Here is a 17,833-nt window from a genome sequence, read left to right as displayed (position 1 = left end):
GGAACAATCGTCCGCTGACAATGTGTTTTTAGCAGATTGAAGCGCATGTAGTTCATCCAAAATCATTCTCCACACGTCAAACAGCGGAGTCACAAAGTCAGAGATACATTCACCAGTCTTGATTAAAGTGCACGCAGACTCAATGCACGCATACAAAACTGCTTCGTTTTTAGAACGGTATTGATTGCAAAACGATCTCCAATCACATTCCAATTCATAGACCAGGAGCTCGATCTCCCATTTCTCAAACGGGGGCTCCCATGCACACTTAACAAAGGATGAACAATCATAGTGCGCACAGTCTACAGATGGAACTGGAGCAGGAACAGAACGGGAATCTTTTACCTCTTTATTAGGATCAATTAATTGGTGTGTGTGTAATTCATCCAAAATGATCTGCCACACATACATCACCTGATCCACAACACACTTGTCACATTCATCAGAATCAATCAAAAGGCACACAGAGTCAAGACAATCGTTCAGGACATCCATGCTTTTTGCGATGTAAAAATCGCAAAAGGCTTTCCAATCCAAATCAAATTCCTCCACCAAGGCCCCGATTTCCCATGAGGCAAATGGCGGTTCGAACAACCCAGTATCTAAATAATCTCCATATGGGTGGGGATCAGGAACGAGTACAGATTTTTTGACTGCTTTAATATAGTGTGCGATCCTACCTATAGCAGGATCCACATAAGCTTTGGATTGGGGCAAAAAACCTGGAAACTGATCAGCAGATGCATTATAAACATCATTATCGTCATGCATGGTTTTGCCCATTTCAGACTTGACAGAAATAACCTCTCTATCTGTGGTTGCCATGGGCAACGGATCTTTCCGCTGGGAAGCCTTCCTAGATCTTTTACGTTTAGACTAATGCTACGTACACACATGCGACAACGATCGTTCGTTAAGAACGACGAACGAACTTTTAATTGATGAAAGAACGACCTAAGTAAAGGTAGTTTTAAAATGTGTGTAACGATCTGATCGTTAGAACGAACGTTACATCACAGAAAGCAACTATTGCGCCTGCGCATAAAAATGAGAAGTTCCATGGAGAAATAGTGAAATGCGCATGTCAAGCCTAGTACGAACGATCGTTTCCAACGATGTACTACTTTTGCAAACGATCGTCGTTGGTTAAAATCCGCCGAGACAGAACTTTCTTTTGTAGCGATTTGGCTCGTTCGTCGTTTGCCTTAATAGTCGGTGGTTCGTTTTTTGTAACGATCGTCGTTGGTAAAGATCGGGGAACGATCGTTACAAACGACTATAGTCGCATGTGTGTACGCACCTTTAGAGGCTTTGGATGGCTGCTTTATGGATGAAAGAGTAGATGGAACAGCTGATTGAGCTGCTGACAACAACTCATTAAGGGGGTATGGTAATTGAGGTAATCTCAGCCAATTGTGAATTAAAAAGGCCAAGAATTCCAGGGGTCTTTGACTCAGGGTGGTATGATCTAACACATCATAACCCCACATTGACATTTCGCCCCCCAACAGAATGTAGACCATTTGGGGGGCCCAGGTAGACACTGGGGTGCATTGGAATTCAGGGTTCGCTAACAGTTTCGTACACTCAGACAAAAATTCGTCTGCTGATTCAGGTTCAAGTTTTTTAAATCTCTTAAAGGTACAAGAGCCATATTCGACAAAATCGTACAAATCGGAAATTCCGTCTACACTGGGGTTTTGGGTTAGGCTGGTCATTCTGTCACGATTGTGGAACTTTCCCCGTGATCAGCGCACAACGCGTGCGCTGACACGGCGGAGATCCTCCACAAGCGTATAATTTGCAGGAACCCAGCAAAAGGTGCTACGCACCTGTAGAGGGAAATTCCTGTCGGCAGATGGCGCTGGGGAGTGCAGAGGAACCAATCCTCTGTACCTCCACAAGTGCCAGACAGGAATTGTACGAAGCGCAGAACGCAATCGCAAGAGAGGCGATTGCGAATGAGATTGAGCAAAAGGGATAGGTTGTATGTGTGTGCGCCAATCCAGTCGCCACTCCGCGACCGCGCACACACAACAGCAGATACGAAATAGGAACGCGATCGCGAGAGGTGCGATCGCGAGACGTGACACAAGGCAGAACAGAATAGAATACGAGGGTAGCAAAGGCACAGCAAATACAATAAGGAGATATGGAAAATAACAACGCTAGCTAACCGCGAACACCGCACTCATTCGCAACAGTGCACGCGGTTATGCGCGATCTCCACGTGATAAGCACAATAGAGACAAGCACGCCTAACTAACCATAAACAGACAAACATGAAACAGGGGACGCGAGCGCTTGCTTAACGGTTACCTCACCGAGTCTGTAGCAAGCGCAGCGGACAAGACAGACACACGAAAAACAAGAACTAGGCAGGAAGGATCCACCGCTCTTCCGCCAGAGCAAGTGTGATCCAAGCAGAAACACAGATCAGAAAGATCCACGGCCGCTAACGCTAGCGGCTAGTGCGATCTCAGCAAGACAGAACGATTCGCTATCAACCGCCGCTGGTGACAGCGCAATCGCGACCGACAAGACAGAACAGAAGGATCCCCAGCGCTCGCACAAAGTAGGTAGCGCGATCCCAGGAGACAGAACAGAAGGATCCCCAGCACTAGCACAAAGTAGCTAGCGCGATCCCAGAAGACAGAACAGAAGAGATAGCTGGTAGCAACCGCTGCACCAGCTATACTCCAAGAACATAGATCAGAACCATTTCCTGTCAACCACCATAGGGACAGGACAATGGCAAACAGGCAAGACAAGACAGAACAGGCAATACAGATAATACAACCTGACTGGGCTAGAAGGGGAGCCTAAAGCAACCCCCAGGAATTAACTATACTAGATAGCAATGGCTGACACTCCAGCAGTGTCCATCAGGAACTGAGCATGGAAGGGAAATGACCAGCAAAGCATTCTGGGAAACATAAAGCTCTTATAGTGCCAGTCATCAAAGAAGGCAGGTAGAGGATTTGCATAACGAATGTATGCAAATTCCCCAGCAAGAGAACAGAACAGAAACTTGCAATGAAAAGACAGGTCTCTGTTCCAGAGACCTGCAGCCCACAGACTAGAGGAATGGACAAACAGCTGTCTGCCTGTGCAGCCAGCTGAGCGGATCATCACACCTGGGGCTTCCAACAGCCCCCTGCAGCTGTTCGGTGCCCATGCAGTCTCACTCGGATCCTCCTGGCCCCGCCGGCAGCTACTTCCATTTTCGGCGACAGGCGCCGTTAGCCCTGGGAACGCGAGTGATTTTTCGCATTCCTGGCCGCAATAACAGTATAGAGGGCACTTTTGTGGCCAGGAACGCGAAGAATCACTCGCGGTCCCGGGCCTGTCGGCACCTGTCGCCGCAAACGGAAGTAGCTGCCGGCAGGGCCAGGAGGATCCGAGCGAGACTGCGCGGGCACGATACAGCTGCTTTTCTACCCTTAAAGAGGAACTCCAGTGAAAATAATGTAGTAAAAAAAAGTGGTTCATTTTTTACCATAATTATGTATAAATGATTCAGTCAGTGTTTGCTCATTGTAAAATCTTTCCTCTCCCCGATTTACATTCTGAATTTCTGACATTTATTACATGGTGACATTTTTACTGTGGGCAGGTTATGTAGCTGCTGCTAGCTGTTTTGGCTGTTAGAGACAGCTGTAAACATCTAATTCCTGTCTGTGAACCTTGTTACATTGTAACAAACTGCCAAAAGTACCGCAGTACTCAGAGCTTCTTGTGGGAGGGGTTTCAGCACAAAATCAGTCATACAGCGCCCCCTGATGGTCTGTTTGTGAAAAGCATTATATTTCTCATGTAAAAGGGAGTATCAGCTACTGATTGGGTTAAAGTTCAATTCTAGGTTGGAGTTTCTCTTTAAGTGTCCCTTTAAGCAGTATGTATAGCTAATGACCCTTTGAACTTCTCTTCTCACTGAACCTTATCTGAAGCTGTCTGTCACTGTTTCTTTAATGTATAGTGCTCCAGAAATCAATGACCAATTTGGTGGTGGAGCTCAGAGAAGCTCTTTTGCAGAGATAACAAATGAAGTTTCATAACTCTTTCAGTAATGGAAACAATATATGACTTGTTTCTTTGCTATTAATGTTCTATTTCTTAGCTGTACTACACACACAATTCATTATTTCATAAGTTTATTTTCACTTCAGATTCCCTTTAAGGCAGAGAAGGGATTTGCCAACTAAACTGGTGTCCTCTTCCTTTCTCTCCTCATCTCCCTAATTTATTTAATCTCCCTCTCTATTCCCTACTTCCTCTCCGATGCTGGGCGTCACTCGCAGATGTCAACTATACAAGTTCTATGTACACAACTGCAACTATGCCACCAATCATTGCAGAGGTCGGGGATTTCTGCCAACCTGAAGAACAAGATGTTTGAAGTGAATACCTGTATTGAAGCCAAAGGCATTGGCCTGGCCCCTTTGAAAGAGAATATACAAGTATTACAGGGGCATCCTAACTAACTTTTACCACTCCGCTGTGTAGATCAAAGCAATCAATGAGAGATGGGCCACTCGAAGTTCAGCTGCTACAGAAAAATTGTTCCCAATTAATCACTCAAATCCTTTGTATAAACTGGAAGCGCTGATACACTCTTGGTCACATCAAGGATGAGTTGCTGAGATTTCCTGTGTCCTCTTCACCTCCTGTAGGGGATAAAGAGGCATCCTGGTTGTATAAAATATGTTAAAAACAACTAAAAAGAAACAAGTGAGGTGGCTTACATCAGATACGAAATTCTTAAACAAAGCATTTTTAATAACAGAGCACAGGCAATGCGTTTCACGGGTCTGAGCCCGCTTCCTCAGGCCAATAAAAGTGGCAACAGTCTCTAGACTGTTAACTTAGGGAGCCGGAAGCAGGCTCAGATCCGTGAAAAGCGTTGCCTGTGCTCTGTTATTAAAAATTCTTTGTTTAAGAATTTCGTCTCTGAGGTAAGCCACCTCACTTGTTTCTTTTTAGTTGTTTTTAACATATTTTATACAACCAGGGCGCCTCTTTATCCCCTATATGTGCTAAATCCACCCCTCAATTTCCCCCGTTGAAGGGGTATAAGCATTAGCTATGGTGTTTTTAGACAAGCCTAGTGGTTCTTTTTATCAAGGAAAGCAACCAGCCGAGGTCCTGACAGACCACCCCGAGTGGAGTCGGGTTCATTGTCTCCACCCGCTGCTAGTGGTCGGTTGCCCCTAGCAACCCACCTTTGTGAATAGACCTTTTGCTTAATTAATTCCAAAAATTGTGTTACTTTGACACACTGAACCATTGGGCTCCCGTTTTCTCTCTTATATCTTTTGCTCCAGGGTGCTGATACACCCCATCCACTTTGTGTCTCTTCACCTCCTGTTTATCACTCCAAGGAGTGTGAAATGAAACACACGAAGGACAAAACCAGGAGGCGAAACCAGTCGGGTTGAGAGGAGGCATACCAACATTGTGCCACCTTATGTGAAATACAATTTTGCTGTCCCTGAATGTCAGTAAAAGCCCCATAATCTGGGATTGGCTGATGCCAGATAAGTGTAGTTTCTGGTTGCTTGAGTTAAGAATAGGCCTAGCTTAAAAATAGTAATATACCCCACACTGTATACTTACTATAAACTCTGAATTAATGTTAAAATACAGTGATGAAAAATAAATTAAGACAAATGACAGGCTTAACTCAATGTAACAGAGGATTATTACTGTATAAAGAAGTGTAAAAATCGATTTATGCATCCAGGTTTTTTTATCTGTTGCTTGAGACTCTGGATAATGGGGGTTTTATTATACCAGGATTCTTATGCTTATTTCTGTCCCACTAGTGCCCCACATGTGGTGTGGATGTGGGAGAGACCTCCTCTCCCACATCCACATTTCTTAGAACTGCTAGCTTCCTGATCTAAATCCGACCGGTTTCGCCTTCCACCGTCGTCAGGGGTGGGTTTCACTCCACACTCCTTGGAGTGATTAACAGGAGGTGAAGAGAACAAAGAAATCTAGGTAACTGATCCTTGATGTAACCAAGAGTGTATCAGAGCTACTGGTTTAAGCAAAAAATGTTAAAAGAGATTAACTCTTTTTTTTTACAGCGCTCTGAACTATTTGGCTCTATTAAATTGGCCCTGTGATTGGCCTGAGAAGGTGGGCTTGTACCCGACGTCGGCTGCCATTCTTCTTCCTCTGCTCCCCCTTGGTGAGATCACCGTCTGTCGTCGTGACAACAGCCGGCAATCTCACTATAGGGCTACAGTGCCACCTGGAGGACAGAGGGAAAACAGCAGAGTTTGATCCCAGGGAGGAGAGTGAGTGCTGAGCTGCTGCAGAACTCCCTGCCAGCATGATTTTTTCCAGGTTTTAGGTTCTAAAAGCATGCAAAAACACTGTACTGCTTTTAGGCCCTAAAATCCGGAAAAGATCATAATGCCAAGGAGGTTAATTAATCTACACTTGTATTACTTTGTTGAGCAGAGAAACTGCATTATTTTTGCTGTATTAATGGCTTGTTGAACGCATGTATTGGAAGTGTTGGCATTGTACGACATCTGCAACAACTAGACCTGGCATTGTGTGGCAGCGACATGTTCCTTCAGACGTTTCCGCTCTCTCATAGTGAATGAAGATTGCCTCACCAGCTGCTTTCTGTTGTGCGGCTTCTTGTCTCACTTACCAGCTACCCGACTTTCCTGCCAAGTTACTCTGTCTGACATCCAGGCCGGGATCAGTGTGCCCATTGTGCGCTGCACGGCAGCAGATGTGTGACTGGGAAGCAGTTGTGTAACCCGCTGTTGGCAGAGCCCAGCACCCTCCACTTCTATCCATGCATATCTGTTTATCCATCCATCCCCATCCATCCCCTCTATCTATCCATCCATCCCCCCTCTTCTATCTATCTATCTATCTATCCATCCATCCATCCACATTTGTTTATCCATCCCCTCCATCCATCCCCTCCTAATCCATCCCAGCTATCTCACATATCCTCCATTGACGGCCGCCAGGTCTCCCCGCATCAGCGCCGGTAACCACCGTCTTGTTGGAACCAGGAAGCGTGCGTATCTAAGCTCCGCCCTACGTGATTCGTCACTAGGGGCGTGACTCAGAGGCCCCTGATGAGTCACGCCCCTAGTGATGAAACACGTAGGGTGGAGCTTAGATACGCACACTTCCTGGTTCCAACAGGACGGTGGTTACCGGCGCTGATGCGGGGAGACCTTGCGGCCGTCAATGGAGGATATGTGAGATATGCTTATATTGTTATTTTATCTGGTACGCATTTATTTTAGCGGGGCTTTGAGCCATATAAAGAAAGAAGATTTTATGCCATGAAAGGCGGACTTTTTATGTTTTATTCTCAGACCTTGGATTACTATATATTGTGATGTGCCTGGTTTAAAGAATCCTTTTGGTGAGCAGGGAATGGACGGGCAGGGCCGGATTTCTGGAAAGGCCAGGAAGGCCACGGCCTAGGGCGATAAAATTAGATAAGATAAGAAGGACGGCATGACTTGGAGAGAGAAGACGTCATATGTCAAAGTAAATCATCTCTTCTGGTCCCGCAGCGCAGCCAGCCAGCGCCCTGCTCTGCACTCATAGCTGAATTCCAGAGTTCCCCAAACCCTGCTTCTCTCTCTCTCACGTCTTGATGTGTTATAACAGTGCCAGGCCTTCTGCTGCGCCCCCCCTGCTGTGGCAGTGTTAGCCCCCGAGTCCCCAGAGCTTAGTACCATGTACCATGTATGTATTTCGAGAGCCTGTCTAATTCCCCCTCCTCTGTGTCACAAGTTGTAATTTGATCTCTACACTGTGTCACCTGACTGCCACAACATCTAAGCTCATTTGAAAGCACAGGATGTTAAAAATATGTCTGCTTCTATAAAAGCAGGAAGAAGACACACTGCAGATTTATTGCAGGATTTGTATCAGCTGTAACAAAGAAATGTTTTTATTTAAAGGTTATGTTGTTGCGTATCTTTTAGAGCAGAGAGGAAGTTCTGAGTTCAGGTCCACTATAATTACAACAGAACATCCAAAGTGGGTCTTGACAGGATGTTTGCTGCTTACCTGTTCTGTGTTTTGGATGGGCTTCTCTCCATTGCACTGCCCTGCCACCTGTTTGTGGCTCTGAATGCAGCCAGTCGCACAGAGGACAAAGAAGCAGCGCATGCTCTGGTCACTCGCGCTCCCTGGAATTTCTCGCTCCTGGCCTGTACAGTGTTATGCATTCTTGACAAGTACCGGTCATACATCTCCGTCATTTCTCAAGTATGCATGCCCAGAACGCTATCGGCTGCTGTGCACATTCGGGCAGGAGCGCAAATTTCAGGAATTATTTGCTGAATGGGGGGCAGAGCAGCACAACTGAGATGAGCCCATTCAAACCAATGATCGCTAGTCAGAGTGTTGGACAAAATATATATTTGGGGGGGGGCGCTTGGAGACAGCAGGCCTAGGGCACTGGAAAGTACAAATCCGGCCCTGATGCCAGCTCAGTATGCCTGCTGAAACAGGAGCAGTTAAGGGTGATAGGAGGAAGCAAATAGCTGGACTCCAGAGGAGCAGGTGAGAGATGCAATGCTTCAAACGATCCCGAGCCGAAGCTCAGGATCCACATAAGATACTCACCTGAAGAGAGGGAAGCCTCAGGATCCTATTGAGGCTTCCCTCAGTGGTCCAGTGTTTCCTGTTGCTGAGCGCGGCCCCTCTCCACATCGGAGCCGCGCAGCTCCTTTTCTTGCAGCGTGGTCATGCAGTAGACACGCAAGCACGGCGCATGCTCAGAAGCACGGAACCCACGGCTCTTCCTTACTGTGCATGTGCGGGCGGACTCGCGCAGCTACTGCGTGGCCACGCTGCAAGAAGAGGAGCTGTGTGGCCCCGCTATGATTACCGACAATACGTTGTCGCTAATCTTCGATGGGAGGGGCCTGCTCAGTGACGGGGGACATCAGAGCAGGGAGGGAAGCCTCAATAGGATCCTGAGGCTTCCCTCTCTTTAGGTAAGTATCTCAATTTGTACCCGAGCATCGGCACGGGAACACTTTCAGCTTGCGCAATCCCTGCATTATATGCTGGAGGAGGAGCACATGAGGGGGAAGGGCATCTGCCAGGGCACAGCGGGGCTGCTGTAGGACACAGGACCAAACCTCCCAAACCAGAACAGTCCTGGGCAAATGTGGACGGTTGGGACTCGGCATGCCTCTGCCCATTGAGGTTACTGATGACAGTGACGTTACGCACCAGAGCCCATATGACTGGCTTCAGGTAGGAGAAGCTAACTGATAAGTGGACCGTACCAACAGGTAAATATTGCCTACATACAGTACACAAGCAGTATAACCCGTGCACACTGTCACACTGAAGCTAATCTTCTTGCACAACATGTGGGCATACAGTATCATTATTTGTTGTGGTTTTTTTCTGCAACTCTACGAATTTGAATTGCACAACTGTGCTTGCCTTATTGTGCAATACGCACTGTTCTCGCACACAATCAGGCCTTTGTTTCATAGCGTGAGCCAGTAGGCAACCCACCTGGTGATGATTCTCTGCCCTTTCCAGCATTATTTTCTTACAGCCACTCAGAGTGAGCAGAGTGTTTGGGAAGCTCTGTGTATCAGTAGGGGGAACTTACTAAGGAAGATAAACAGTGAAGAGGAAAAACCCAAAACTGAAAAAAGGCCACTAATAGCAATCAGTCTGATAAGTGAATAGAAACAGTTTATAGAAGCAAAGCTATGGACAGAATGTGAGCCACATGTGCTTGCCGCTTCAGTAGTAAAGCAAAGTCCCAGGTGTCCAGCACTGGCGGGGATCGATTGATGCCGAATACATGTGCTTGCCAGCAGCTTATGCCACCGGCCTAAAAATCAGCCCCTCCCCTCTTCCCTGCAACAATAAATACTTACCGAGCCTCCAGTGACACCTTCTAACCTTCTTGTAGCTCCCAGCAGCTTTCCAGGACAGGGATGGTTCTCTCATGAAGCATGGTGAAACATTTGCATCAGGCAGCATAGATTACAGGGGCAGCATGTTTGTACTGTGTGTTTACACTAACAGCATGCAGTCAGAGTAGGAGGAGAAGCGAGAGGAGAGCGAGGTGAAGAGGTCATTATTGGGGAAAAGCAGCTTGTTGTGCTGTGTGAGGAGTCTGACAGCGATTGAGGAGGGGGGGGAGGCAGGAGAGCAGCAGTGACTCATTTGTCAGCAGAAGGGAGGCGGTGGCACTGCTGTCCTGACAGAGGAGGAATGGAGTGGCTGAGGGTGAGCAGTTTGTTGTTTAGCTGTGCATGGACCTCAGAAAGCCGCTAGGAGCCACAGGAAGGGTAGAAGATGTCGCTGGAGGTCCGGTAAGTATTTATATCCCTGCAGAACCCCCAAAACCCACTCCCAGTTATCCCCTCAGGCATGCCGGTTAGTTGAGACTTCCGGTTGCCTGAGTTCTGGATAACAGAGACTTTGTTGTACTTGCTTAGTCCTCTCTCTGAAACCCGGTACGGCCATGTGATATCCAAAGTCAGAAGAACAATAGATTACATACTACAATTCTAAGTATTCCCGCATTACAGTAAAAACCATATGCCTGCATGAGGAGGAATGGGGTAACTACAATTCACGGGCCACCTCCAGCAAAACTTTGCTAGGTTAGACCCCAATGTTCACACCCCTTCCCTTGCCTCCTCTTTGTTGACCTTCATGGTCTGGGGCCCATCTCACAAGGGTCATAAAACAAGTTTGGCCATCATGATCTTTACACCTCTAACAAGTGTAGCCACAAAAACACCTGATCTGGAGGATGGTCCCCTGTAGAAGAGTGAGAGAAGGTTAGTAATAGACCCCCACTGCTCCACTTCCCCCCGACAACCCCCCCCCCCCCCCCCCCAGGACAGGGGCGTCTCCCCTTTCAGGGCCAGATTTCTAAAAAGGCCACAAAGGCCATGGCCTAGCGCGATGAAAATTCAGTATAGTGCCAGGGGTGTAGAGAAACCTGGATCACCATGTGCTTGCTGCGCAGTCTGTGACTCTGGTTGTAGACACAATTTCTGATTCAGTAAGGTAAACATTTTAACAGAATTATCATTTCCACTTTACAACTCAAGCTGGGCTAAACAGTGTATTGCAGTGTATTGCTAGTCAGACTGTTAATAACTTGAGCCATTCCTTCTCCTCTCTCCCCCTGGATTGTAAATCTTAAACAGAAAGATAAGGTTTTCTTCTCCCTAGAGAAATTTATGGCAGCCCCTTCTAAGCTAAATCTTAACCCCTTGCTGGCTCATTTTAAAGGCACAGTACTGCAGATGTATGAGACAGACAACTCCTCTATATTTGCATATGTACTGTTGTACACTTTTGCATTGTTACTTTCTGTTTTGTATACCAAAAGTAATAACATATACTAAAAATAAAAAAATATATATATTTGTACCGTGTTGGCAAACAGTAAAAACAAAACGAAAAAATCTGTGAAAGAATCAGAACAATAAACAACAGAAAATAAATGCAACAGATCTGTGATTACAGAAGAGCAGAGAGGGATAACTGCTCTGCTACTTCATGCCTGGTACACACCATGCAATTTTCCATGAGATATACCGGTCGAATCGATTATTTCTGACAGGTCCAATCTGATTTCTGATCATTTTTCTAATCGACTTTGTATAAGTGATTGGAAAATCGATTCAACCCATCTATCTGGTGCGTACCAGGCATTAGGGACTCACTGCTCTGACAGGAAAAACAATCATTCATCATTTTTCAGAGAGAAAACATTCATAGGTATACACGAGTCACTAAACAGGCATTTCCTCCTGCAAAAAAGTGATCGTTAGTCAGGGTGTTGGACAGAATGATATTGCGTGTGTGTGGGGGGAGGGGGGCGGTTGGTGGTACCGGGCCTAAGGCTTTGCAAAGTACAAATCCGGCCATGTCCCCTTTATTTTCGCCCCGACATTGGCTGCAGGAAGCAGAGTACACATAAGCGTCTGGGCTTTTCCTTCAACACATTGGAGCTGAATTTTTGCTCAGTAAGATCACAGCAATCATTTAAATTTGAAAAATCGAAACTTACCTGATGCCCATCTTTCTCACGAGTAGTGGTGAATGTTCTTCATTACTCAGAAAAACCTTAAAAATAAAAGAATTACCATAGTTACAAAAGAATAATTCAGTATGGCTATCTATCTATCTTTCTATCGATCTCTCTATCATTCTATCGCGCAGAATCCATTTTTTTACACTACATCAAATATGTTTTGAGCACTAATACCTTACTGCATCAACAAGCTTCTGAAGAAGAACCATCAGTACCTCAGGTTACTGTTTCCATACAGGTACTTAAAAACATTCGAATTACAAACTTCTCGTACATTCAAAGTTACCCTGTACTTTTTTGTATTACATATTGTTCTTAATACAGTTTTCACCACATCCAGATGGAAGTACGGTAATTGAAATCTACACCCTGTTTACTGCCTGTTACCCCTGCTGGGGTGTAGATATCAATTACACGTCGCCACGCGCTCCCGCTGCTTGCTGTCACCGCTGCAGGCTGCTCGCTTAGCTGTCCTAATAACAGTTGAGCTCTGTGCGTCGGTCAGAAGCCAATTTAATTGTCTCTTCATCCTGTGATCACTGTGCGCCAATCACAGTGGTCACAGTACGTCAGTTCTGGGGAAAAAGGCTCTGGTTCTTAAAGGATATCCGAGGTGGAATGAAAAAGTTTGCTGTTGGTTACCTGGGCCTTCTTCCAGCTTAAAAAAAATGCCACAGGGCGGAAAAAGCGTCTCCGAAAGCCGACAAATATTGGAACAAGACACTAGGCTGCCGCATTTTTTCACATGCGCTTTTAGGCTGAGTTCTCACTTGAGCTGAGAACGAAAACATTTTTGTCCATTCTCCGCTTATCGCTAAACTGATGGTTCCTATTTTATAAATAAGATCTGCTGTGGTAAGCAGGTCACACTTCTGTGCAGTCTGCGATAATCTTTGGCAGGCTGATGCATTCCCCCATATAGCCAATGGGGGGTAACGCATCTGCCCCAGGCTACAGCCAGACCAAGTGTCCAACTGCCAATCACCACCGTTTGATCGTTGGTCCCTAGTGGCCGATATTAGCATGGGGTTCTGCATTGGACTGACCAATGGGATTCTTTAGCAACAGGGAGAAGTCTCATTGGTTCATAGTGGACCAATGAACATCCTCTCTGTTGCTAGGGAGAATTGTTCTATTGCATCCTTTGAAGTAGAGATGGGAAGTTCGGATCTTTTCAATGATCCGGATGATTCGAATCGGATCATTGAAAAGATCCGGATCTTTGATCCGAATCTCGGATCATTTTACTACCGAAGCATTCGGGGTGAAATGACTAGCAGGACAGGTCTTTCCCTGCTGTGGACAGGAGAAGGGGAGGGGGGTGGACACACAGAGAAGGGGAGAAGATGGACAGAGGGCAGGGAGTGGACAGAGATGGGAGGAGGGACGAGCAGAGAGCAGAAATGTTTGCACACAATACCCACATGCAGCAATCATATGCTTTACATGTATTTCACCTATATGCTCATCTGTATACTTTGACTGCAAACGTCGCACAGTGAAGGAAAGCATTCCCAGAAGATAAGTGCAGCTGTTTAGTGCCGAGTGCAGTGCAATCACAGTGCCTGCAAAGTTACTGAGCTGTGCTGAGCCAAAAGTTTCCAATGTGATCACTGTGCAGCACTACGGAACAGCCAGCCTATAATGGGCAGCACATTGCAGCCAGTATGTGTGCTCTACACACATCTGGCAGTGGCAGGGCCGGATTACCGACCAGGCAACAAAAGCAGTCGCTTGGGGCCCCATTCAGAGTCAAAGGGGCCCCATTAGCACATAAACCAGCCCTTGCCATCCTGTCAGCGGTGGTTGGATGGTATAATGGTTAAAGGGACTCTGAGCAGTGCAGTAACTATGGAAAGATGCATATCATTTTAAAGCTCTCTTTCTCCTCTTTCCAATGATATCTAAACGGCTGCTCTATGCCTTTTAGTTTTCGATATTTTCGCGATTGAAATCGCGGCCACAGGACGACTTTTCTCCAAAGTCAGCGGTGGCTGGATGGTATAATAGTTAAAGGGACTCTGAGCAGTGCAGTAGCTATGGAAAGATTCATATCATTTTAAAGCTCTCTTTCTCCTCTTTCCAATGATATATAAACAGCTGCTCTATGCCTTTTAGTTTTCGATATTTTCGCGATCGAAATCGCGGCCACAGGACGACTTTTCTCCAAAGTCAGCGGTGGCTGGATGGTATAATGGTTAAAGGGACTCTGAGCAGTGCAGTAACTATGGAAAGATGCATATCATTTTAAAGCTCTTTTTCTCCTCTTTCCAATATATACAAACGGCTGCTCTATGCCTTTTAGTTTTTGATATTTTCACGATCGAAATCACGGCCACAGGACGACTTTTCTCCAAAGTTGGCAGCTCGATTCAGCACAATGCAATGAAATATAAGGAACCCAGGGGGATATAATTACAAACATCATGCTGGTAGGTGTGAGGATGTAATGAATTAGTTGTGGGTATGCTTAAAGGCATATCCACAGGCACTGCTTGGAGTCCCTTTAAGGGCTCTGCCGCTGACACAGGAGACCAGGGTTCGAATCTCAGCTCTGCCTGTTCAGTAAGCCAGCACCTATTCAGTAGGAGACCGTAGGCAAGTCTCTCTAACACTGCTACTGCCTATAGGGCGCGTCCTAGTGGCTGCAGCTCTGGCGCTTTGAGTCCACCAGGAGAAAAGCGCGATATAAATGTTATTTGTCTTGTCAAATGATGCCGTGCGCTGCTGATTGTCTTCAGAGCCACGCTCCCCACCTAGGTCCCCCTCCTGCTACTGTGCGCTCTGCCGCTGCCCACTCCACCCTCCCTTCCCACAGAGAACCACAGCTGCAGCAAGAATGATAGCAGCAGATGGCAAATGCTCACTCACCTATCCATGATCCAAGCGATAGAGATCCCGTCATCTGAAACCCATCTGTCTCTTCTACAGTGCAGCCGCTCGCTCTGAACTTCCTGATTCTCAGATCAGACATGAAGTAGGAAGTAGTAATAGTAGTAGTAACAGAGAGGCAGCACTCTAGAGGAGACAGATGGGCTCCGGATGACGGGACCCAGTGGCGGCTCCAGGAAATTTTTTTAGGGGGTGCTATGCAGGTGCTGGACCAATTTCCGGGGGAGCTGACGACCTGCGGCGCTTGAAGCGCGCCGCGCCAAAAATGGGTGTGGCTACAACCTGCGGCGCGCGAAGCGCGCCGCGGCGAAAAAATGGGCGTGGTCATGACCGGATGAGGGCGGGGCTAACTGTAATTTAAAGTGAACCCAGGGTGAGAGTGATATGGTGGCTGCCATATTTATTTCCTTTTAAACAATACTAGTTGCCTGGCAGCCCTGCTGATCTATTTGGCTGTAGTAGTGAACTGAATTACACCAGAAACAAGCCATGCAGCTAATCTTGTCAGTTCTGACAATATTGTCAGAAACCCCTGACCTGCTGCATGCTTGTTCAGGGTCTATGGTTGAAAGAATAAGAGGCAGAGGACCAGCACGGCAGCCAGGCAACTGGTATTGCTTAAAGGGAGATAAATATGGCAGCCTCAATATTATTCTCACCTCGGGTTCCCTTTAAAAGTGCAACGCAAAGACAGAGGGCCCAAGTTTTGGTGACCCTTTTCCCAGAAAATTCACATAATTGTGGAGGTTTTCTCAAGAAAATACACGTAATGTGAGCAGATTTTAACAAAAAACACGTCCAATGACCCCAATATGCACAATCGTTATCAGATATGGCTCCAATATGCACAATCGTTATCAGATATGGCCCCAATATGCACAATCGTTATCAGATATGGCCCCAATATGCACAATCGGTAGCAGATATGGCCCCAATATGCACAATCGGTAGCAGATATGGCCCCAATATGCACAATCGTTATCAGATATGGCCCCAATATGCACAATCGTTATCAGATATGGCCCCAATATGCACAATCGTTATCAGATATGGCCCCAATATGCACAATCGTTATCAGATATGGCCCCAATATGCACAATCGTTATCAGATATGGCCCCAATATGCACAATCGTTATCAGATATGGCCCCAATATGCACAATCGGTAGCAGATATGGCCCCAATATGCACAATCGGTAGCAGATATGGCCCCAATATGCACAATCGGTAGCAGATATGGCCCCAATATGCACAATCGGTAGCAGATATGGCCCCAATATGCACAATCGGTAGCAGATATGGCCCCAATATGCACAATCGGTAGCAGATATGGCCCCAATATGCACAATCGGTAGCAGATATGGCCCCAATATGCACAATCGGTAGCAGATATGGCCCCAATATGCACAATCGGTAGCAGATATGGCCCCAATATGCACAATCGGTAGCAGATATGGCCCCAATATGCACAATCGGTAGCAGATATGGTCCCAATATGCACAATCGGTAGCAGATATGGTCCCAATATGCACAATCGGTAGCAGATATGGCCCCAATATGCACAATCGGTAGCAGATATGGCCCCAATATGCACAATCGGTAGCAGATATGGTCCCAATATGCACAATCGGTAGCAGATATGGTCCCAATATGCACAATCGGTAGCAGATATGGTCCCAATATGCACAATCGGTAGCAGATATGGTCCCAATATGCACAATCGGTAGCAGATATGGTCCCAATATGCACAATCGGTAGCAGATATGACCCCAATATGCACAATCGGTAGCAGATATGACCCCAATATGCACAATCGGTAGCAGATATGACCCCAATATGCACAATCGGTAGCAGATATGACCCCAATATGCACAATCGGTAGCAGATATGACCCCAATATGCACAATCGGTAGCAGATATGACCCCAATATGCACAATCGGTAGCAGATATGACCCCAATATGCACAATCGGTAGCAGATATGACCCCAATATGCACAATCGGTAGCAGATATGACCCCAATATGCACAATCGGTAGCAGATATGACCCCAATATGCACAATCGGTAGCAGATATGACCCCAATATGCACAATCGGTAGCAGAAATGACCCCAATATGCACAATCGGTAGCAGAAATGACCCCAATATGCACAATCGGTAGCAGATATCGCCCCAATATGCACAATCGGTAGCAGATATCGCCCCAATATGCACAATCGGTAGCAGATATGACCCCAATATGCACAATCCGTAGCAGATATGACCCCAATATGCACAATCCGTAGCAGATATGACCCCAATATGCACAATCCGTAGCAGATATGACCCCAATATGCACAATCCGCATCACCTGAAAAAGAAAAGAAAAACCCATTTACTCACCTACAGCCAGAAGACCTTCTTTCCCGACCTCCTGTCCCGAGTCCCGACCTCATTGTGGCGCGCAGCGCCCGCGCGCCCACGATCCTCTTCCTTCCCGACGTCACCACGAGACTTCCTGCCCGCATGCAGAGAGCAGGGCTACGGGAAAATGGCCGCCCGAAGTCTGCAGAACAGGGCTCCGGGCGGCCATCTTACCGTAGCCCTGCCTGCTGCTCCGTGCTGCCGGTGTGTGAACTGACTTGGCGTCTTTTAGACGCCTGAAGTCAGTTCACTCCAGGGGGTGCTTTGGGGGTGCTTGGACAATTCTAGGGGGTGCTCGAGCACCCCCAAGCACCCCCCTGGCGCCGCCCCTGACGGGACCTCTATTGCTTGGATCGCAATAGGTGAATGTGATTCATCTGGTGCTGTCATTCTCCCCCACTGCGGCTGCCTTCTCTGCTGGACTATCGTATTCACTGGGATGGAGGCT

The 17,833-nt window shown here is 46.8% G+C and overlaps 1 protein-coding gene across 1 annotated transcript in view; it reads right to left on the bottom strand.

Moving 5' to 3' along the window:
- TLR5 (toll like receptor 5) overlaps nt 1-17,833 on the bottom strand; it is an 83,754-nt gene that overhangs the window by 21,425 nt on the left and 44,496 nt on the right. The window contains exon 2 of the mRNA XM_068232835.1: nt 12,068-12,123. Within this exon, the coding sequence (XP_068088936.1) occupies nt 12,068-12,078 (11 nt within the window). The 5' untranslated portion in view covers nt 12,079-12,123. The remainder of the gene's footprint in view (nt 1-12,067; nt 12,124-17,833) is intronic.

The sequence above is a fragment of the Hyperolius riggenbachi genome, chromosome 4, assembly GCF_040937935.1.
Source record: "Hyperolius riggenbachi isolate aHypRig1 chromosome 4, aHypRig1.pri, whole genome shotgun sequence".
NCBI lineage: Eukaryota > Metazoa > Chordata > Amphibia > Anura > Hyperoliidae > Hyperolius > Hyperolius riggenbachi.
This window is presented reverse-complemented; position numbering and strand designations above follow the sequence as displayed.